At 49.1% G+C, this 23117-nt stretch overlaps 1 protein-coding gene across 1 annotated transcript; it reads right to left on the reverse strand.

Annotated features, from left to right (window-relative positions):
• Positions 1-63: 63 nt before the first annotated feature.
• On the reverse strand, positions 64-20444 carry Tfap2e (transcription factor AP-2 epsilon). Its single transcript, XM_031378687.1, has 7 exons — positions 19967-20444; positions 19196-19678; positions 18630-18681; positions 5762-5984; positions 4410-4528; positions 3494-3635; positions 64-886 (listed from the first exon to the last, which is right to left on the reverse strand). The coding sequence occupies exons 1-7, from the start codon at positions 19991-19993 to the stop codon at positions 604-606; spliced, it is 1329 nt and encodes a 442-aa protein (XP_031234547.1). The 5' UTR covers positions 19994-20444; the 3' UTR covers positions 64-603.
• Between the last annotated feature and the right edge of the window lie 2673 nt (positions 20445-23117).

Genomic DNA, 23117 nt, shown 5'->3' on the forward strand with positions numbered 1-23117 from the left:
ATCTTTGTCCAGGTGGACATTCTGGTGCATGAGCAGAAGTCAGTAAAATGAATCCCCAAATCATTAGGATAAATAACTTGTTCTGGACTTTTTTTAATTTTCAAATTTAATTAAATCGTACATAAATAAATAAGTCAGGCAGCAACAGCAACAGGACTGTGGTTTGCAACCTGGGTTCAAGTTCTGTGGTTTGTGCTGTACCATCTTGTTCCTCAGGAGCCTCTCCAGCCTCTCGTCTCCAAGGGCCTGAAGGACCCAAAGAGCCCACTAGACCCTCCTGGGTTCTGAGACTAGGACTGAAGTGAAGGTCGCTAATTCTTCAGGAGCACCTCTGATTTGTTATCAGCCTCTGGATCCTCATGGCTGCCCAGGCATCTCAGTGGGCAGGGCTCTGTCCCATGAGCCAGATTTTTCCATGCCAGTTCGAGCATGAGTCCTTACCAGAAACCACAGGAAGGCCTTCTTCTTTTACCCAACTATGTTCCACTCTGGACTTCTGGAAAAATGTTCTTTCTGGCCTGAATAGAATCCCACATTTTACCCCTAGGAGCCAAGGCCCCATCTCAGGTTCTGGGAGTCACTTAGCTAGGGAACAAGAGAGAGTTACTTCCGATGCTTGGCATCCTTCTCCGAGGCCTTGTTTTCTCCATGCCCGCTGGCTGCACTGCTCAAAAACATCTTGTCCAGTCCTTTGAGCGACTCTAGCAGGTAGTTCTGGAAGGCAGTAAGAGCAGCGCAGATGGCAGGCCCTCCAAAGCCATGAGTGATGAGGCTAAAGTGTGTCAGACAGCTCTGCACCCCAGGCTCTAGGATGAGTGCAGGGCGGCTGTTGCCCAGTGGGGAACGGTCCTGAGCCATCAAGTCTGCAAACTCCTTACAGATCTGCCTGGTGGGGAAAGAGAACCATCACAGGTTAGAGAACAAGGTTCTAAACTCGGAGGAGGAACTACTTGTTGACATTTTGAGACAGGATCTCTCTATGTAGCCCTGGCTTTCCTAGAACTCTTATGTAGAACAGACTGGTCTCAAACTGACAGAAATCTACCTGCCTCTGCCTCTGAAATGCGGGAATTAAAGGCATGCACCACTTCACCCAGCAATTTGCTGGATTCCTTAAATTATGTATACAGTTCGACCTTCCCAACTGCCTACAAGTAACAATCATACCATTTTGCAAAAATGGAAACTGTCTTTCATAGAAGTTAGCCGCTCAGTGCTGCATACCGTAAGCAGCACATGCTAATACCCTAATCTCCCTTAGACGTCCTGTAAACTTTCTGGGATCCCTTCTTCCTCCCAAACACTGTGCCTCTGTGAACACTTGTCTGTGAAGCTATGAGAACAGCTCAGAGTCTGCCTTAAATAATTAAGCTAGCAGCAGATATTGATGCCTAGATCAATCACATACATGGTATATGCCATTTTAGATCATTCTACAAATCTATAGCATTATCCTCATCCTAAGGTTTTAGACACAGTAGGTGACCTGCCAGAGTGACTGAGATGAGACAATCCAGGTCCAGCGCATGGCTGTTTCCATCCCTTTGTAACTCAGGTAAGAGGAGCCCTCACCACTCATCTTGGTGCCTAGCCGTGAGTCTTTAGACAAACTCAGGTCCCCAAAGCACTTGATGTAAGAGCTGACTCGTGCTCATGATTGAAGTGAGCTCCACTGGCCAGGCTCCATTAGCCACAGGAAGAAGCTTCCCAGGACTCTATATGGAGCAGTCCTGTGAGGCTGGTTCCTCTCTGCCTAAAGGAGGAAAGTGCCGGGGGAGGGCGGAGTTGTGATTTGAAGGTCACGCCCACAAAGGTCAGCTGGCCTGGACGGTTGAGTGGTCCAGATCCTCAGAGGCATTGGACTTTAGCCTACAGATGTTGGTCCTCAGACTTCATGACCTCTTCCGTCCCTTTGATCCCAGCCCTCTGATTCTTGTTTTGTCCCCCCACAATGAGACTGCTAATATCCAAATAGTAGTTTTCCACAATTTAGATATTAAGACCTCTCCTAAGATAGAGTCTTTGGGAGGTGAGTAGGTCTTGGGGATAGAATCCTATAGAGATCAGTGGTTCTCAACCATCCTAATGCTGTGACCCATTAGTATGGTTCCTCATGTCGTGGTGACTCCCAACCATAAAATTACCCCATTGTTAATTCATAACTGTAACCTTACTACAGTTATGAATTGCGATGTAAATGTCTGATATGTGCCTTCAAAGGGGTGAAGACTCACAGGTTGAGAACCACTGCTATCCATGCTATTGGTACCTTTATAAAGAAGGCCAGAGAGATGCCCTGCTCCTTGTACCATGTGGAGAACACAGCAGCAGCAATGTGCTGTGTGGATGTAAGAAAGCTGGCCCTCACCAGACACAGAAGCTGCCTTGATCGTGAACCACCTCCAGGACCATGGGGAATGAGCTGCTGCCCAGCTCAGGGCATTTTATTATAGCTACCCAAATGGACTAATAGTACATTTTAGTGGGATGCCAGTTTGCTAAGCAGGCTCCGAGGCACCTTTGGAGATCCTGATGCGATGATAATGCAAAAGCAGTGGGAGCCACTGATAGTCTGTAGGTGACAGAGGTCAGACGGCCCCTGGTAAAAAGACTCGGGTGAGAAGTGTCAGCATGCTGTCTGTGGTGAGAAAGGTGGCAATGGGACCTGCAGCGGGGTCAGGAATACCCTGAAGTCTTGAGAAGAAAGGTCACAAACAGAGTAAGTCTTCTTGGGGAACCTGGGACCTATGCCAGGGTCTAGAGTGGTCATGCCTATCGTGTAGGTGAATGTAGCACCCACACAAGGTCTGTAAGCCTATAGATGACATTTAAAAATGTATGGCTCAGCGTTTAAGAGCACTGACTGCTCTTCCAGAGGTCCTTAGTTCAATTCCCAGCAACCACATGGTGGCTCACAACCATCTGTAATGGGATCCGATGCCCTCTTCTGGTGTGTCTGAAGACAGCTACAGTGTACTCACATTCATAAAATAAATAAATATATTTTTTAAAAGTATGCATATGATAGTTCACATATAGTGTTTTGGGTGTGCTCTTAGGAGTTTGTGGAAGTGTTCGTGAAAGTCTACATGTGATGACCATGGGACCTAAAGATGTCTACTCATAAGCCAGGCATGGTGGCACAGGCCTTTAATCACAGCACTTGGGAGGCAGAGGCAGATGGATCTCTGTGAGTTCGAGGCCATTCTGATCTATAAAGTGAGGTAGGTCCAGGACAGCCAGGGCAGTTATACAAGAAACCTTGTCTGGAAAAACCAAAGCAGGACAACAACAAGAAGATATCTACCCATAAGTGCCTGAATGGCACATACAACTGTTCCCATGTAAACTCAAACAGGGATTCTAGCTGCTGTGTGGTGCCATATGCACTGTGTGAACATGTGTGTGGTTGAAAGCCGTGTCTGATGTATCCAGGTCTGATGTGTGTCTCTTTACATTGCATCCATGTTTGCCATGCAGTGTCCTTACTCACTTGGCAGCCAGCAGCATGCTCTTGCGGCTGTGTAGCTCCCCAGGGTCAGCATGCTGTCGGCATAGGTACTCAGCAGCCGCCTTGGCTGGAAACTCAGTCTCACAAACATAACCAAAGTCTCGAGCCAGGTGCACAGCTTCTCCTGGGGAAAGGGGAGATCTTACTAGGTGTGCCTCTGAGACCAGAGCCTAGCCTTGAACTCTTCTCCTGGGCTAAGGAGCATCCTGCTTCTGGAGATGCCCTGTCTGGTTTCTCTTGTCAGTTTCGATTTCACTTCCATTGCTCTCCATTCAAAGACAGAGCTGGGACCAATGTGTACCCCAGAGCCAGAGGCCAGAGTCACCAACTTCTAGGGAAGAGGGATGCACCCCCCACCTACATGTTCAAATACTGGCCAGTCGCCCTACACACACACACACACACACACACACCCGAAGTAGTTCTGCTGTATGTACAGACACAGAAATAAAAAGTATTAGTTTCAGAATTTCCCACAAATACCAAAATATGTGGGTTCCAAAATCCTTTATCGAAAGTAGCGTCATTTTTGCATATAAACCTGCATACATCCCCTGTATATCACTAATTATCCCTTGGTGGCTTGTAATACCTAATGCTAGCTATATAGGTGCTGTGTAATAGCTACCTGCACTGTTGGTGATAATGACCAAAAGAGGTCTGCATTTGTTCAACACAGGTGCAACTTTTTCAACTATTTTGAACCATAGGTGGTAAAATTCTCATAAGTGGCAACTGTCCATGTGAATCATGTGTACATACTTCTACATACATAGCACACACAGTATGTGCCTAGATAGAGCAATGTTTACAGCTGTAACTAAACAATATCCTCCTACAGTAGGAAGTCTCCCCAGATGACATATCTCTCACATATATTTATCCAAGCCTTGCTCACCTTCCACCAGTGAGGTCAGCAGAGTCACATTGGCTGCCTTCCGACGACCAGCCGGCAGGTTAAGCCCAATCTTCTCCAGACGTTCCCGCAGACACCGGCCCCCATTCTTAGACTTGGCCCTTAACATACACAGACAGAAACATACACACAACTCTGAAGACAAGAGAAAAGCCTATGGGCTAAGTGACTCCAAGAGACCTTCCTTGCTCCTTATCACTTGCCCCTCTTAAGGCTCAGGTATGGCCTGGTTTTGGAGGGCCTCTGAGTGAATCCCAACCTTTACCTGCCTCGCTCTTGTGCAGTCAAGATTGGGGTAAGGAACAACGCCCTGCCCCACTGTAGCAAACCTCCCAAGAGCAGGAGCAGCCCAGGGTAGGCAAGACAGAAGAGCGTCTGAGTACCCTTCATCCCCACCTGAGCACATTTGCTGGGGACACATAAAACTGTGTCCAGAGACACATGGGGATGACAAACACAAGGACACAGTCACATATACACAGATGAGCCCACCCTCAGTGTCTCCGAATACATGGAGACATACATAGAACATTAAAGACCCACAGACATGGACACCAGGAAGCATATAGAGACACGTATGCACATCAAATCGGATTCCCAGAGATTTATGCAGAATCCTAGGGCTTCAACATGGGTCCCTACCAGATGTTCAGAGACCAAGACTAAGAAGATCCCCCCTCTAGCTGCACAAATACACCCCACAACAGAGGTATGCCCATCTAAACAACTAGCTGTATAGAAAAAGAAAATACATATGAGAGAAGAAAAAAAGAAAAGAAAACAAAAACAAAAAAACAAAAAATGCAACTAGTTACAGATGCACATTGCACATATATATGCAGAGGAACCACTGCAGACCACACGTTCTCAACTACTGCAGAACCCCACACCATGGAAATGCTCTTTGTCATCACCTAAAATACATACACATGCGGTCCTTAGATCATTGCACCTTATCCCTGAAGTAGATTCCCCTCCTAGCCACAAGAACATGCAGAAAGAAAATGCATGACCCACCATGCTGCTCACTCCAAACTCAAACCAATTAGGCCTGTGCCTCATTTGGATAAACTATCCTTTGGAGAAAGGATAAAGGAAGGCCCACCCTTCCCAGAACCAGCCTTGTCCACCCTGCTTGGAGTGAGTGGGCCCTGGGCCTGCCTCCAGACCATTACAATCTGGAGCCCCTGGTTACTACTCTATCAGAACCTGAGGTGGATCTGGTGTTTGGGCCTGGAGTAAAGCTGACCCTTTCTCTGATGCTATGAGAATGTCTGAAGATACTAAAGACTTTAGCTGGGGTGCTGGGCAGGGTTATGGGCTGGCCTTCCTACCTTCGGAGGACACCCCCCAGGAGGGAGGCGTTGAGGCACTCAGGAGGTGAGAGTCGCCGCTGCACCTCCCCCACGGTCACCTTGTACTTGGATGTTGAGCTGAGCAATGACAGCCGGCCAGGTACGGAGCAGAAGACCTCGCTGGGGTTGCTGATGCCGCCAACCAGGCTGTCTTTGGACAGTGAGAGGGTGGAGAGGCTGCCAGCTTTGGAGGGGATGGGGACTGTGGAGCAGAAGCAAAAGAGGGGGGGGAACATTGAGCCAGCGGCCACAGGCCAGCCATCAGTCAGCTGTGGTGCAGGCAGGTCGACTCACCAGCAGTGTGTGTTGTTGAATGATTCCAACACTTTCCAGAGGGTGGGTTCTATTATGCCTGCTTTACAAAAGGAGAAACTGAGGCACAGTGTGGTGGAAGTGACATACCTAAGTAAGTCGATGGGCATTAACACTGAACCCAGAGCTGTCTGGCTCTTTCTCCTCCCCACCCGTTTCCCCTTTCTGGGACCAGGGTTGGCACCATCAGAGGAGGCGAGATTCTTGGGGTCACTGTGACAGAGTCTGAGAAATCACGCAGATTCCCAAGGCCCCTTCTCTACCATGAATCTCCCCCTCCCATCCTGGGGTTTTTGGAGTCCCACATGCTGAAAACAGAAGGTTAGGGCCTTATTAGTCCTCCAGCCTTTCCCCTTTGTGACAAGTCAGAAGACAGGAAATAAGGATCTCTATCCCCGACGACACTTAATATTCTCAGTGTAGGGCGAGGAGAATCAGGATTTTCTAAACTCTTGGTTGGCTCAGGAAGAAAGTTCTCCATGCAGTGTCTCCATCTTCCTTCTTAACTGCAGCGGAAGGAAGGGGCCAGGCACAGGCTTCTTTAGAGGTCCCCTTGGTTCTCTCATTCAAGGAAAGGGGGCTTGGGAGAGAAGGCCTGTGTGTGGTAGGCGTGGAGATCAATGGGGAGTCTGGGCTGGGTACTGAGCACTCTTAGCTTCATACGTACGGATTCTACCGCACTCCTCGAACCTACAGGACAACCCATGATGTGGCTACCCTTGTTCCCAAGGACTGAAGCCCAGACAGGTAGAATGGTGTGCCTGCGATCATGTAGCTAGTCGATTGAACTAGTAGCAAAACCAGGACCAGGGTCTTAAACACATCGCTCAGCCTCCCCAGTGTTCAGAAAACACTTTCCCAGCACCCCCATATCAAGAACTTCTGGGTCTCAAGATTACAGAGATCAAAGAGAACCTGATCCCAAGTTCGGGGATGGCACAATCCCAGCCTTTTCCCACCTGGCCACTCAGCCAGAAACCTCTCTAATACTCCTGGCCTCTTCTTGCCTGCCACTTCCCACACAGAACCGTGTGCTATGGCTTGCATTCTTAACCTGCCTGAGAAGCAGGCCCTCTCTTGTGTACATAGTCACTTAGTCTTTGCCTGAATGTCTGTGCAGCCCTTGTTCTGGTCCCCTGCTCTAGTCTAGAGAAATCTTTCTGAAACACGGATCATTCCATAGCCTGCAAACCAGCAGTGCCTGGTCAGCTCCCTGAGAATGAAACCTAGCGCATAACCAGATACCATGATGCTCTCTATTGATAGTGCCAATTACACTCCGCAGTCTCCACACAGCCAGCTCTGTGGAGCAGCACTGTTCTCTATATCCCAAGGTTAGAAGGAAGAAACTGAAAGTTCAGAGGTCAGGATGACATCATCTACTGAGCAGAAGTGTGTCATGGACTCTAGCCACTGCTTCCAAAGATCATGTCCTTAATCCATCTTTACTCCCTTCATCCTCCTTCATGTCTTGCCTCTCGCCCCCTTTTCTGGATCTTGCCTGATTCTCATTTGTCTTTTAGTATCTAGACTGAAAACAGACTTAGTCGGGGCCAGCCTGGTCTACAAAGTGAGTTCCAGGATAGCCAGGACTATACAGAGAAACCCTGTCCCCAAAAAAACAAAACAAAACAACATCATCATCAAAGTAATGAGGGGCTGGAGAGATGGCCCAGTGGACAAGAGCACTGGCTGCTCTTGCAGAGGACCTGGGTTTGTTTCCCAGCACCCACACAGTGGCTCATCACCATCTGTAACTCCAGTTCAGTGGGGTCCATTGTCTTTTCTGGACTCAGTGCATTTGTGTGGTATGTGCACACAAAGGCAGGTAAGCACTCATACACATAAATAAAAATAAATCTTTAAAAATGAAAATGAGAGTCAGTGAGGTAGTACACACTTTTAATCCCAGTATTCAGGAGACAGAGACAGGAAAGTGGGTCTCTGTGACCCGCTCTGTGAGTTCTAAGCCAGCCAGTGATAGAGTAAGACCCTGCCTATAAATAAATAAATAAGTAAATAAATAAATTTAAATATAGTAAATAGTATATAAGGGCTTAGCATTTTATTTATCCTAATCAGAGCTATAGTAATTTCAATGTGTAATCAATGTTTTTTAATGTGAGTACACTGTAGCTGTCTTCAGACACACCAGAAAATGTAATCAGATCTCATTCTGGATGGTTGTGAGCCACCATGTAGTTTCTGGGAATTGAACTCAGGACCTCTGGAAGAGCAGTCAGTGCTCTTAAACACTGAGCCATCTCTCTAGACTGTGTTATCAACATTTTAAAAATATTTAATGAGATATATTACATTCTTTCTTCATATTTCATCTTCAAAATCTAATGTGCAGTGTATACATACAGCCATCCTCCATTTGGGCTACTCGCTTTTCAAATACCCACAGCTCTATACATTTTGTGGCTAGTGGGCCACCATAGTGGATGGCTCGGCCTTGAAAAGTTGAGTACATAAGTTACCCCAACAGGTAACATAACACTAACCAGCGATGTGGAGTCTGAAGAGCCTCTCCTCTGCTCAGAGTCTGAAGTCAGCTGACCATGCGCCCTAGGACCCAGACCCAGCTGTCTTCTGCTCAAGCCCTCCCTACCCAGCTTCAGCTGTGGCACTATCCTGTGGGTAGTCTCCTGGCCCCCTTCCACCCTAGCCCCATGCACACCTGTCCCCATCCCTACAGCTCTCAATGTTCTTGTCTGTTTCCGCAGCTGTCTTCCCACCAACTAGGAGTCTGTGGGGGCAGGACCTGGGCACAGGTGACCATCAGTGAAGGTGGAACGAGTCCATGAGGCAAGGGCATTGGGACTCAGACTGGGAGGATGGCGGCCACCAGGCAAGTGTCTTTTTTTTTCTCAGTCTTGACCATCTAAACCAGACCCTCACAAAAGCTAAGTAAATCCTTTGCCACTAACCTATATTCCCATTTATTCATTTATTTATTTGTTTATTTATTGTTTACTTAGTTTTAAAAAGGTCTTACCAAGTTACTCAGTCTCCTATGCTACAAGGCCTGGCTGGTGTTTTACATCTTTGTTTAGTGTGTGTGTGCACATACATATATGTGTCACAGCATGTGTGTGGAGGTCAAAGGACAGATTTCAGGAGCTGGTCTCTCCCTCCTAGGGATCCAACTCAAGTCAGCAGGCTTAGTAGCAGCTGTCTTTACCTGTTGAGCTATCTCCGTGTCTCCTGATTCTCATTCTCATTCTCTCTCTCTCTCTCTCTCTCTCTCTCTCTCTCCTCTCTCTCTCTCTCTTTAAGACAGGGTCTCACTATACTGCCCTAAATGGTCTGTAACTTGATATGTAGACCAGGCTAGTAGATGGACATCCACCTGCCTCTGAGTGCTGGGATTAAAGGCATGTGCCACTACACCTGCAATCCTGATACTCTTTAAAATGATCCGTGATAATCAAGAAAAGCAGAATCCATTAGAACAAGATCTCAGAGTAAATGAAAACAGAGCTGCTCTGTTCCTGCTCTCACCTAATCCCACCCTTCCTCCAGAGGAAGGAATGAACGAGGTCATACAAGCAGGGAGGGGGGACCCCATCCTACCCCTTTGCTCCCCATGTCTCCAGATCTCCCCTGCCTCTGCCCCCCCGTGTGTGTGTGTGTGTGTGAGAGAGAGAGAGAGAGAAAGAGAGAGAGAGAGAGAGAGAGAGAGAGAGAGAGAGAGAGAGAGAGCATTCCTGTGCCCATGTCACTCCACCTGAGTCCTTTGTCCTTAGAGGACCTGGGGTAAAATAGCTATTCTATAGCTGATTGTTTTTAGTGGTCTCACGACCACATATATGTTTGTCATAGAATGGACATTGTTCCATTATATATTTTATACAACAATCTTGAGTTTAAAAGATGAAAACTGTAGACTGGCAAGGTGGCTTTTGGTACAAGCCCGATGACCTGAGTTTGCCATGTAAAGAACTGGATGTGGTAGAGCACATCTGTAATCTCAGGGCTCCAGTGGGAACTCGAGGGCAGAGCACATCTGTAATCTCCGTGCTCCAGTGGGAACTAGAAGGCAGAGCACATCTGTAATCTCCGTGCTCCAGTGGGAACTACAGAGCAGAGATAAGAGTCCGTGGAAGCTGATGAGCCAGCTAACTTGGAATTTGCTATGAAGCAGCAGAACCATGCCTTTAGTCCCAGCACTTGGGAATCAGAGGCAAGTGGATCTCCATGAATTCGAGGAGAGCCTTGTCTATCTCATGAGACTCTACCTTGAAAATTCAAAACAAAAAAAGAAGGAAGAAACCAGAGAGTCTCTACAAGGTAGAATGTAAGAACCGACTCCTAAAAGTTATTATCTGACTTCTGTCCCCACTCCATGACTCCTAGGCAGAGAGAGGTGTCAGGAGAGCCAGAAGGCTAAAGTTTTTTCTCTTTCACACAACTATTATTAAAGCCAGATGTCCCTAAGGCAGGCCCTGCAAGACGAGAGAAAGACCAAGGCTTTGCGGACCATTTAACACGTGTTGCAAAACTAACTGTGCTCAAGAACAGTATCCCCTGCTGGACATAGTGGCTCATCCCTTTAATCCCAACACTCAGGAGGCAGAAGCAGGCCGATCTCTGAGTTCAAGGCCAGCCAGGGCTACATAGTGAGACCATACCTCAAATGAAACAAAGCAAAACAAAACTAAATGTCAATATGCCCTTAGCAGAGGCACAGTGACAAGGGTGAGATTGCACATGACTTGCTCCTTGCCTTCCATACCCACAGGACAGACCCCAGCAAAATGACCCCTGAAGTCAAAGTGCTCTAACCCTGTGTTCCTGAGGTATGCATGCAGAAGCCACTCATGTATTTCTCAGCTCTGCAATAATACAAGGGCTCCTCGTTACTCATATGCCATGCCCATCCAAATCTCTGATCCTATCCAAAGAGTAGACACTGTCTGGTTACTGAGTGTTAGGATTGAAAAACTCTTCTAGAAAACATGCTGAAGTTACAATTCCTTCTAGAAGAAAATATAGAATAAAAAATTTCAGAGACCGCCGGGCGGTGGTGGCGTACGCCTTTAATCCCAGCACTTGGGAGGCAAAGGCAGGTGGATTTCTGAGTTCGAGGACAGCCTGGTCTACAGAGTAAGTTCCAAGATAGCCAAGGCTACACAGAAAAACCCTGTCTCGAAAAATCAAAACAAACAAAAAATTTCAGAGACCTTTAGGTGGGCAAAGAATTCCTAGTTACAACATACCCCAAATACAGCACATGAGAGAAAACAATTATAAATTGGACATCATGGAAACTTCTGCACCTCGAGTTAAGAAAATAAAAAGATGGCCAGTCATGGTGGGCACACAACTGCCATCTCAGCACTAGGGAAAGAGAAGCAGTTTGATAGCAAGTTCAAGGCTCGCCTGGGCAACATAGCAGAAATCCTGTCAGAAAACCCAGGGCTTGAGACTGGAGAGATGGCTCAATGTGAAAAGTGCTGGCTGCTTTTCCAGAGGACCCAGGGTTCAATTCCCAGCACCCATATGGTAGCTCACAACCATCTGTAACTCTAGTCCCAAGGGATCCAAATGCTTTCTTCTGGCCTCTGTGGACACTGTGTGCATGTGGTGCATGGAACTATATGCAGACAAAACATCTATGCACATTAAAAATTTTAAAACAAAGCCGGGTTGGTGGTGGTGCGCACCTTTAATCCCAGCGCTGGGAAGGCAGAGGCAGGTAGATCTCTTCGAGTTTGAACCCAGCCTGGTCTACAAAGCAAGTTCTAAGGCAGCCAGAAGTACACAGAGAAACTCTGTCTCAAACAAACAAAACAAAACAAAACAAGCCCGAAACCCTAGGGCTCCAGGGCTGGAGAGATGGCTCAGCAGTTAAGAGTACTGCCAGTTGAGAGATGGCTCAGTGGTGAAGAACACCTCCCTGGCAGCTCACATTGTGTGTAACTCTAGTTCTAGAGAATCTGGCACCCTCATACATGTAGGCAAGACATTAAGGCACATAAATAAAAGTAAGTTAAAAAAAAAAAAAGAAAGAGGACATATTGCTCTTCCAGAAAGCCAGAATTTGATTCCTTACAGCTTATTGTTTGGTTCACAGCTGCCTGTAACTCCAGCTGCCTGTAACCCTAGTTTTAGGGAATCAAATGCCTCTGGCTTCAGGGTAACCTGTGTCTGTGTGTAGATATACACCTATACATACATATAAATCTTTTTTGGGGGGGGGGGGGGGGTCTCAAGACAGGGTTTCTCTGTGTAGCCCTGGCTGTTCCGGAACTCACTCTGTAGACCAGGCTGGCCTTGAACTCAGAAATCTGCCTGTCTCTGCCTCCCAAGTGCTGGGATTAAAGGCGTGTGCCACCACTGCCCAGCCAATAAAATAAATCTTAAAAGAATCAAAAGCCTGGGACCGAAGAGATGGCTCAGCAGTTAAAAGCACTGACTGCTCTTCCAGATCCTGAGTTCAATTCCCAGCAACCACATAGTGGCTCACAACCATCTGTAATGGGATCCGATACCCTCTCCTGATGTGTCTAAAGACAACAGCATACTCATACATAAAATAAATAAATCTTAAAAAAAAAAAAAAGAGCTGGGCAGTGGTGGTGCATGTCTTTAATCTCAACACTTGGGAGGTAGAGGCAGGTGGATTTCTGAGTTCCAGGCTAGCCTGCTCTACGACGGAGTGAGTTCCAGGACAGCCAGGGCTATACAGAGTAAACCTTGTCTAGGAAAACCAAGAGAGAGAGAGAGAAAGAAAGAGACAGAGACAGAGACAGAGACAGAGACAGAGACAGAGAGAAAGATAACTGGTCGATAAACACATGAAAAAAGACTCCCCACCGCTAGTCACTAGGAAAACAGGGTTAGAGCAGTTTGTAGCACTTAGGTACTTATGATAGGCAACCTGAGGTGGGAGGGGTGGAGAGACCAGAGTGGCCACACATGACCAACAACTGGAGTAAATAACCTGCGTTTAATCCGCTTAATCCCCAGTGCCAGCATCGTGAAAGAAACTTGCAATTCCAGGAAACTGTCCAGTAACAGTGTGCCCATGCGCGCGTGTGTGTGTGTGTGTGTGTGTGTGTGTGTGTATGTGCGTGCGTGCGTGCGTGTGTGTGCGTGTATGCATGTGTGTGTGTGTGTGTGTGTGTGTGCGTGCGTGCATGCGTGTATGCGTGCGTGTGTATGTGTGTGTGTATGCGCATGCGCACACATATACACTCAACCCGACAAACAAATGAATAAAATGGAACATGCAACACAGCAATTCCATTCCTAGGAATTTCCTCCAGAGAAGAAAAAACACAACTACCAAAGGCAGCTATATGAACGCCTGTAGCAGCCACAAAGGGGGATGGACTGAGGGCACCTACCATCTCACCAAGGAACACAAATCCACTCGGGAGCTGCAGAGAGGCCTTAAGATTTTGGAACCCTTGCTATTCTTACAGAGGGCTGGTGTTTGATTACAAGGTCCCAAGATGGTGACTTACAACCATCGGTTTCTCTAACTCCAGAGGACCCCATACCTTCTTATGAACTCTACAGGCTCCAGGCTTTCATGTGGTCTACACACATGCAAGAAAAACATTCATACACATAAATAATTAAGTCTAAAAAAGAAGGTTTAATTATTTTAACTTCTTGGTTTGTTGTTGTTTTGTTTTTTTCTAGGGTCTCCCTATGTAGCCCTGGCTATCCTGGAACTCACTATGTAGACCAGGCTGGCCTCAAACTTACAGAGATCCACCTACCTCTGCTCCTTAAGTGCTGGGATCAAAGCCACTATACCCAGCTATTTTAATCTCTTTTGTGTACAAATATTTTGCCTCCATGCAAGTATGTGCACCATATCCATGCCTGGAACCTGAGAGAATCTGAAGAGGACTCCCCCTGGAATTGGAATTATGGATGACTATGGAGAATCGAACTCTGGACCTCTGCAAGAGGTCTTAACCACTAGCTTCCCAAGAAGGTTAACATGAAAGCCACTCAGAGCAACAGTACAATACTACTCAGCAATAAAAACCCAAACAAAAACCCAAACCCAATAACTGGCACTTTCCGTAAAGACACACAACCAAACGCATTTGCTAAAAAGAACCTGGATGCAAAAGTCTGTACAGTCAAGTGTCTATAGGACAGGTCAGGAATATGCAAATGTATGGGACAAAAGCAGCTCAGGCATTGTGTAAGGCTTGAAGCAGGAATGGAGATTAGCTACAGAGAGGAAGGAAGGAATTTCTCAGGGGTGACAGATGTCTCCAATGGATTGTGGCAGTGATTATACAACTCTATACATTTGTTAAAAAGCTTTAGAAGGGTGCTTACCACTGCACCTGGTGATCCAGATTCCATCCCATCAACTCACACAGGGGAGGGAGAGACCCAGCTCCCATAAATCAGTTGTCCTCTGATCTTACAAACACTAAATTAATTAATTAACTAATTAATTAGTTAAAATCATTAAATTGAAGCCAGGCAGTGGTGGCACATGCCTTTAATCCCAGCACTTGAGAAGCAGAGGTAGGAGGATTTCTGAGTTTGAGGCTAGCCTGATCTACAGAGTGAGTTCCAGGACAACCAGGGATATAGAGAGAAACCCTGTCTGAAAAAAATCATTAAATTGAAATGTGTGGTGATGGTGTGCCCTTTAGATCCTCATATACTCCATGGCTCCTACTATCCTCAGGTAAATTTAAAAGTATTTCTATATGGGCAAAGGTTCTTTCAGTTGCCTTACAGTGTGAAAGTCCTAGCAGGCAAATGAAGAACTGTGGAGATGCTGGGCTAGATTCTGACTTTACATAAAAATCAGATAGTTCCTCAAGGATTTTTTCCATTATTCCAGATTTTAAAGTAATACATTAAGATACTACTTATGGGGCCAGGGAGATGGTTCAGTGGGTAAAGATGCTTGCTGTCCAGCCTAGTGCCTGAATTTCATCCCTGGAACCCACATAAAGGTAGAAGGAGAAACCCTCCTCCTAGAAGTTGCCCTTCAACCTTCACACCCACCTCTACACACACATGCAGAAATGAATAAAAATATAAAAAAGTATTTTTTCAAAATTACTTCTTGTGGAGGAGGGGCTCATGAGGCAATAACCCACCCTCAAGGATTCTGGGTAGTTAATGGCTGCTGGGGCTGAGGTACAGCCAATGGTCAGTAGATGACACACCACACCTATGCTCATACAGGTAATCATAATTGAGCTCAGTGGGTCACCAAGAAAAATAAAAAAGACACGAAAGTACGAGTGGGGTGTGTAAGTGAAAAAGGTTTCAGCAGGAGTGGGAAGGGGACCAGTGAGGGCAATGGTGGGGGTGAAAATGCCCAAAACTCACTATATACATATGTGAAATTATCAAAAACTGAAAATATTCTACTTGTCTTTATAACTATTTTTTTTTAAAACATCCTGTTACAGAAATAAGTGCCTCCCTCCCTTCTCTCAAGTCCTGGAGTGACTGGCCCAGCCACTAGCCTCCCTTCTGAACCTTCCCACAGAGCTAAAGGGAGCTGAGGGAAGGGTGTCTGTTCACTTCCTTCTTTATTCTGGAGACCCGTTGAGATCCAGGTCAACTGCATGCCCACTCCGGCTACCAGCCCCCATCTTCTGAAAGAAAAGAGGGATGTCTCTCCAGTGTCATACCCAAACCACTCTGCTCCATCTCATTTCTAATATCCACAATGTTCTTCTGTCCCTCACCCGCCCGGTTTTTTGTTTTTGTTTTTTTTTTTCATAGGTAAGGCGCTTGTGCGAGCCATGAATGCTGTGGAGTAACTGTCCCAGTGTGCTCAGAATTCAAAACCCAGCACTCACAGAGCAGACACACACTGAGCACCTTCAATAAGCTCAGGAAGCCTCTGACCTCGGGGGCGGGGGGCGGAGGGGGTCGCTAACCGCTTGCACTGTGAGCTCCTAAAAGGTCCGGCACAGACACACAGTAAGGCCATTTCTCAAGTCCCCCCTGCTTTCTGCCTGTCTGTGATAGTTTGTTAAAACTAAAGGTGACAGCTGGGCGCAGAAAACGGAGTGCCACTCATTTGCCCTCAGGTTTCTTCAGGGCAATCTGGCCACCCCCAACTCACAGGATGGCTGCAATGAGACAACCGAGAAATTCTGTGGGGGCGTGGGGTGGCGCGGCGGGGACGCCCCTACCTCCTCCGGTCCAGGACAAGTGCCTGTAGTCCGTGGAGATGTGCAGATCTGGGCTGTGAGGCTTTCCAGGCGCTGGTGCCATGCGACACTGGTGAGATGGACACCTGAGGTTTCCCCACATATCTAGGAGGAGGGTCGCTTCTGCTGGGGACCTCCGAGGCTGCAAGGGTTTCGTGTGCTGGACCCCCAAGTCCCAGCGGTGCAAGATCCCTTCACGCTGGGACGCTTCAGAGCTCCAAGAGGGAGTTTCTTTCGCAAAGGCAGGGTTTGGGCGGTGGGCGGTCGCTCACCACACAAAACAAGAGTCTAGAGTCTTCAGAAAGCGCCCGATATCATTGAAAGGGCTTGAGTACCAACCGCAGTGCTAACCTGTCACCTATGGCCACCCACCCAGCGAAGCCCGAAGCCGACGTTCACCATTTAGAACCCGACGAAAATCAAAAAAACAAACCGGGAACAAACAAACAAAACCCCCTGCATGTTGCGAGGCTCTCCCAGGGAATATGGTTTAGTGGTAGCGCTGCCTGCTTCGCCCAAGCCGCTCCTCTTGGAGTGGGTCGTGGGTGCCCGCTGTCTCAGGGCATCGGCCCCCTTTTCTCTTTCAAAGGCCCGCTGGGCAGCAGATCTCCAAGCCTGGATCCAGGCTCTTCTTTCCGCAGGTTGTCCGGACTCTGTTCCCTCCTTCCCACAATTGCTGTAGTGCCTCAGGCTGATTTAGTTTCTGCGGGTGCTTCAACTCACTCCAGGGTGTGCACTTTGGGATCTGGGCAGCCCGGCAAAGCCCCAGGAACCTACGAGGAACTTCCAAGACCTAAAACACTCTGACCAACAGTAGATTCTTCTATCTTGGGATACCAGAGTGCCTTCCTAAAACACAGAGCCTGGGTCTCTCTAGGGAGTCAATGAACCTGGGCAGGAGCCAGGATCTGGGGGACTTTGCAAAGAGTCCAGTGGTAGGTAATTGTAGACTCCTGATCCAACTTTCTTTGCTACTGGGTCAAAACAAGAGTTGTCCAGGAAACCAACAAAGTGCAGATAGCAAAGCACTGGTGAGGTGGGCATTGGGTCCTGAGCCTCTTCCCTGTACTCCCAGCTTCTGGTTAATGTCCTGGAGGCACCCCTCACCAAGTTCTGGGAGGTGAGTTCTCTAATCTCCTGAACTCCATACCTAGCACTAGTTCCTGGAAGTCCAGCCCCTTGTACCAGCTCCACTCCCACCAGAAGCCTCCCCTGAGAACCTAGGCAGGGCAAACAGCCTGGGCTTGAATTCACTTGTTTGAAAAACAGCTCCAGCCAAATCCTGCGGGAGGTGTGCCTGCCCTTGGGCGCTACAGGCTCCCATGTGCCTCTGAATTCCTTTGGGCACCTACCCCAGTTCTAAGAAGCTTGCCCAAGGTCTGGGTCTCTGTTTCTGTCTAACTTGCCTCTGTCTTACCTTTCCTAGGCATGGTCAGAACTTGGTCTTCAGGCCCAAAACTCTACTCACGGGGTATCTCCCACTCATGCCTTTTACAATTTCAAAAGACAAACAGATATGGAGGCAAACAGCAGCAGCAGCAGCAGCAGCAGCAGCAAACAACCAAGGAGAGGCCCTCACATTCTTAGAAGACCTCAAATACCAAACGACAGATCCCAGGACACTTGTTAGGTATACAGAGAAGCCTCCATACAGAAAATGTATCCCAACACACACAGATACAAATCATAAGTACAGTCACAGCAGCAAACACACCCCAAGAAACATTGCCGGTCCAGAAGAGGAACATGTAGTCTGCACAGGACCCTGAGCTCAGAGACACAGACACTCCTGGAGGCAGCAGACCTGACCAGGAGGAGCACACAACCCGTCCCAAGCTAGTCATCTCTTCTAATCCTAAATGCTTTAGGAGGCTTCGACCTTAAAGAAAGTCCTCTGCCCTGGGAGGTGAGGGGAGATAGAAGCACACCCTTTCCACTCCCCGTTCTTCTGGGAAGAAAGGAGCAGAAAACATTTGCCAGCCCCCACAATGTTAAAGCTCAATAAAGTGGAAACCATTGAACAAAATCTGTGGAAACAGCGCTCTCCTTCCCATTTCTTAGGAAGCTGGGAAGTGGTTTAACTCGTTCTGCAAATCCAAATCCACAAGAACGCCCTTCCTTCCCAGAGGAGAGGCCAAGCAGTTGCAGCCTACATAACGCGAGCCCACCTCAGGCGGCAAAGTCCTGAGCAAAATCATCCGGCCAGCGCCACTGCCCCTCTCCTGGGCGAGAAAGGATGTTCCGTGGCCACTCAGCCTGGCGACGCACAGGAAACAACAGTCAGGGAGAAAGAAAATGGGTCTGAGCACCCAAGGCCTGCACCATTACGCCTGGCTCTGCCTTGGAAGTCGCACACCATTCCTTACCTTTCTTGATCACCGATTGGTCCAGGAGGCTCATTCCAGGGTCATCTATCGCCTGCAAATAGAAGAGGATGGCAGTGAGGGCCGGTATGGACCTAGTCGCCCGGCTGCCCCTAGTCCATGTCTGCTCCGCCCTACGCGCACCACCGGCTGCCTGAGGCAGCTACCGGAGGACAGGCGTGACCAGGAATAGCCTGGGCTCCATCTGCGTCTAAGCGGCAGCCCTGCCTGGATGATCGCCTTGCCTTAAGACCACTCCTGCGCCTCTCCTAACCCCTGCCCAGGTTGCCCCTGCAGGCTGGGACTGGGTATGGATGCCCACTGTGGCTCAACCCCACAGTGGGGAGAGAAAGAAGTGATTCCACGAGGGTTGCTGCCACCCAGGCACGGTGCAAACACTCAGTTCGAGGCCATCTTTTGGCCAGACAGCACCTAACGGAGGCAGAGGCAGAGATGGAAAGTTGCGCCTGAGAGAAGAGTCGGGCTCCTGCTTTTGTTCCTTCTTTCCTTCCAGCCAGGATGCTAAATCGCTGCCCATGCCGACCCACCGTGGCTCACTCTGGGCTTACCTGCAGTTCCTCCAGACCGGGCGGCTCCGCCAGCCCTGGAAGACCGAGGGGGGCATCGGCCAGGCCGTGCGCGCCGTCGGCCAGGCTGTGCAGGAGCCGGGGAACCGCGGCGGCGTAGTCTCGGCGCGGGTCGAGACCCAGAGCGCGGGCGGGTGGCGCCAGCAAGCCAGGCGGCTCCTCGTGGGCGCGGGCGGCCGCGCGGGGTGCGGCCCAGGCTGCCTGCGGGGGCTGCGGCTGCGCCAGGGGCGCTAGGCCGCCGTAGGGGTCGGCGGCGAGGTGCGGAAAGGCGGCGGCGGCGTCGGGGCCCTGGCCGTAGGGCAGCGGCGCCTGCGGGTAGGGCGGCGGGAAGTAGGGAGGATGGTAGTCCGCGGTGGCCGAGGCGGCGGGCGTGTGACATAGCGGCGGCGCGGGCCCATAGGCCGCCTGGGGCAGAGACGACAGGCGGGTCCCGCCAGCCGCTGCGCCCAGCCCGTCGGGGCGCTCCTGCAGAAGGGGAGGCGTGCGTTAGGTGACCCATGAGCAGCCCGCGAGGTCCCCTCCAGCTCGCGGGGGTCCTGCGGCTGTCCACCAGCGAGCGCCCCGCGAGCGCCGCGGCCCCAGGGCTGGAGACCAACCACCGGTCTCCGCCACCACTTCCTCGGCTGCCAAGAGGCCCCGCGGTCCCCTACCTTCACGATTTCGTTGGCGCGGGGAACAGGAGGTTTGGAGGGTTCAGCAGCCAGGCTCCTCGACGCCCTCTGCCCAGCGTGCCCGGGACCCGAGACTACTCACCATGGCGGAATATGTGTGCACCAACATGGGGCGGGTAGTGTGGGGCGTGAGGCGTGGCGGAGACACAGCCCTCGTCCGACGGCAAGGCGAGAACTCGAGCCGGGAGCCCTCGCAGCCCGCGGGGATCACTGTCTGGAAGCTGAGGGTAAGTCTGCGGAGAGTTCAGAGGGGATGGATGGGGTGCTCAGCGGGGGACGCCCGCGGGTGCGTCCATGGAGATGGGCCCGTCCGGAGCTGGTGGCACTTGGAAAAAAGTCGGGCAACGGGTGCCCAGCGCCCGCCCTCTGAGCTCAGCCCGCTCCATGCACTCTAGTTATAGCGGCGGGGGCGCGCCGGGCCTCTGGGGGCGCGCATTAAAGAGACAAGCTATGGCCTATCTCAGCCTTTTCCCTTGGCTGCCGAAAGGGAGGCGTGGCTCTGGTGGGAACTGGTCGGGTGAGGAGTGAATGAATTCGAGCCCTGCTGCTGTGAGCTCCTTCTGGCCTCCGAGCTTGCAGCTGCGATCAAACGGGATTCGAAGCTGGAATGCAACTCAGGGGTCTGTGTTCGCTCTGGTCTGTACATTTTCTATTTACATTTGCGTATTACATTAATTTATTTAGTGGAAGGGGGCACGCGTGTGCCAGATGCTAGTGTTCAGGTCAGAGGACAACTTACAGGAGTCAGTTATTTTCTTCCAGCCTGTGGGTCCTGAAGGTTCAAACTCAGGTCCTGAGGCTTGGTGGCCAGTGAATTAACCCAATAAACGATCTCGACACTCCCTTCTAAATCTTTTTAAATGAATGCTTAAACAAATGCACGTGTCAGCCTTTGAGCTTTCTTCCCTGTTAAATGGTCTTTTCTCTGACCACCCAATGTTGAATGTGGAATACACCTGTGAGTGGCAAACTCAAGCTCATCAGCTCATGTGCACACTTGTGTCATCGTGGTGTGTGTGTGTGTGTGTGTGTGTGTGTGTGAAAGAGCGAGAGAGGGGGTGGGGGGAGTTAGCACTCTCTTTTTCATGGTTTTGGATCTCAAAAAAACCAAACAAACAAACAAACAAACAAAAAACGCTCTCAAGATGCTTCTCTCAGACTTTCTGAGCTGGTAACCCTCAATGCCAGGATAGGATTCTTGGATGTTGAGGACATGACCTAGTCAGAGAGAGTTGGAGTCATGCATGATCTGCACTTAAGAAGAGGCCAAAATGTTTCTGAAGTCACAGGAGCCTGGACTGGCTGTGACCAACCTGTGACACAGAAATGATTGGTGTGTAGCTGACACAGGATGGGAGGGGTGCATGGTCACACTTAGGCACAGTCTAAGTATTTGTGTGTCACCATGACAGGTGCTCGCTCTCTCTTCTCTCTCTCTCTCTCTCTCTCTCTCTCTCTCTCTCTCTCTCTCTCTCTCTCTCTCCCTTCCTCCCTCCCTCCCTCCCTCCCTCCCTCCTTTTCCTCCCTCCCCCCCCTCTCTGTCAAACATACCCTAATTCCTACCACCAATCCCTTTTCTTTCCCCCAGAATTTAACCCTCTGTCCTAAGAAGCAGAGATGGGATTAGGAAAAGGCAAGAAATCCTAATGACAATGAGAGTTTAAAAAACAGAGGGCTGGAGGGAAGGCTCAGTGGTTAAGAGCACTTACTGCTCTTCCAGAGGCCCTGAGTTAAATTCCTAGCAACCGAATGGTGGCTTACAACCATCTGTAATGGGATCACATGCCTTCTTCTGTTGTGTCTGAAGATAGCAAAAATGTACTACTCATGTAAAATAAATAGATAAAGCTTTAAAAATAAATAAATAAAAATAAAAACCAGAAAGACATTTTCTTTTTCATGTTGAAAATAGGGAGGGGATAGAAATGGTCACAGTGCCCACTTACCACACAACATGAATATTGAGTTTCCTGACTCGCCAAGTCCTTTATCACCCTCATTTTCAAGTGAGGAACAAGGCACAGAGAGGCTAGGTGACTTACTGGTCTATGGTCAAACAACTAGTTCAGTGGCAGTGCTGGCGTGGCCCTTCTCCCGCCTTTCTCTGTGCTCAGGATCATTATTCATTCCTGTCTTGGACTCAGGCGTTTACAATTTAGTCTCACTCCTGAGTGGCTGTGTAATTCTAGGCAAGTCTGGCTTCCTCTCCAAGTTCTGTTTCTGCAACAAAAAGTAAGGGAGGGTGGAGAGGAACTGCTGCCTTCTTCTGTTTCTAGTGAAGAAACACATAAGTGAGAAGGTAAAAGTGATACCACTGAGAGATTAGAGCATTAACCTATGTTCTAGATAGCATCCCAGCATGCACATGGCTAGAACAATGCTCAGGCTGGATTTCTTTCTGACACACAGGGTGGAGGTGGGGGCACTGTGAGGAGAGGATGAAGCTAGCTAGCATCTGAGGATTCATCCCTAAGAGCTTCCCAGAGGCCAGGACCAGCAGCTAGGATGGCAGAGGAGGCAGACAGGGGTGGGGTGGGGGCAGCTGCGCAGCCTTTCTCTTCAGGGCAGATCTAAGATCTAATGTATGTTTGCCTTTGTTACCCACGGTTGGACAGCCTTTCTTCTCAGGATGGTTCTAAGATCTGCTGTGAGTTTGTGTTTGTTATCTATGCCTGTGCCTACTTCCCTCAGTCATGAGACATCTGAAATCAATCTCAGAGATAGATGTCAGGGCATAGCTTATTAGTTGGTGACCCAGCTTGAAGACCCCTCTGCTCTTCTGGGGATGGGCTCTGCCTCTGCCTCACTGGCTTCCCGCAATGTTGCCACCAGCTCTTCTTACTTTGACCGTTTTTCTTTGTCTTTCACCTCCTCTCATCATCATCAGTCTTTTTTTCTCCCAAAATTTTATTTTTATTTTATGTGCTTTAGCATTTTACCTGCATGTATAAGGGTGTTGGGTCCCCTGGCACTGGAGTGACAGACAGTTGTGGAGAACTGGGAATTGAATCTGGGGTCCTCTGGAAGAGCAACCAGTGCACTAAACCATTTAAGCCATCTCTCCAGCCCCCAAGAAATCTATTCTTAATGTCGGTTGCTTATGCTTAGAGCAGCTTCTATCTTTTCCTGTCTACATTATTTTTAAAGTGTGTGTGTGTGTGTGTGTGTGTGTGTGTGTGTGTGTGCGCGCGCGCGCGCACGCGCGCGCATTCATGTATAGGTCAGAGGACAAC

Source organism: Mastomys coucha, unplaced genomic scaffold (genome assembly GCF_008632895.1).
Source record: "Mastomys coucha isolate ucsf_1 unplaced genomic scaffold, UCSF_Mcou_1 pScaffold18, whole genome shotgun sequence".
NCBI classification, from domain to species: domain Eukaryota; kingdom Metazoa; phylum Chordata; class Mammalia; order Rodentia; family Muridae; genus Mastomys; species Mastomys coucha.

Excerpts from the sequence above, each read along its gene's own strand:
- Tfap2e (XM_031378687.1), bottom strand. The coding sequence starts at position 19,993 with ATGTTGGTGCACACATATTCCGCCATG. Across the intron at positions 19,679-19,966 it reads TGCACACATATTCCGCCATG|GAGCGCCCCGACGGGCTGGG; the intron begins GTGAGTAGTCTC and ends CCCCTTCTGCAG. Across the intron at positions 887-3,493 it reads AGCATGCTGCTGGCTGCCAA|GCAGATCTGTAAGGAGTTTG; the intron begins GTGAGTAAGGAC and ends TTTCCCCACCAG.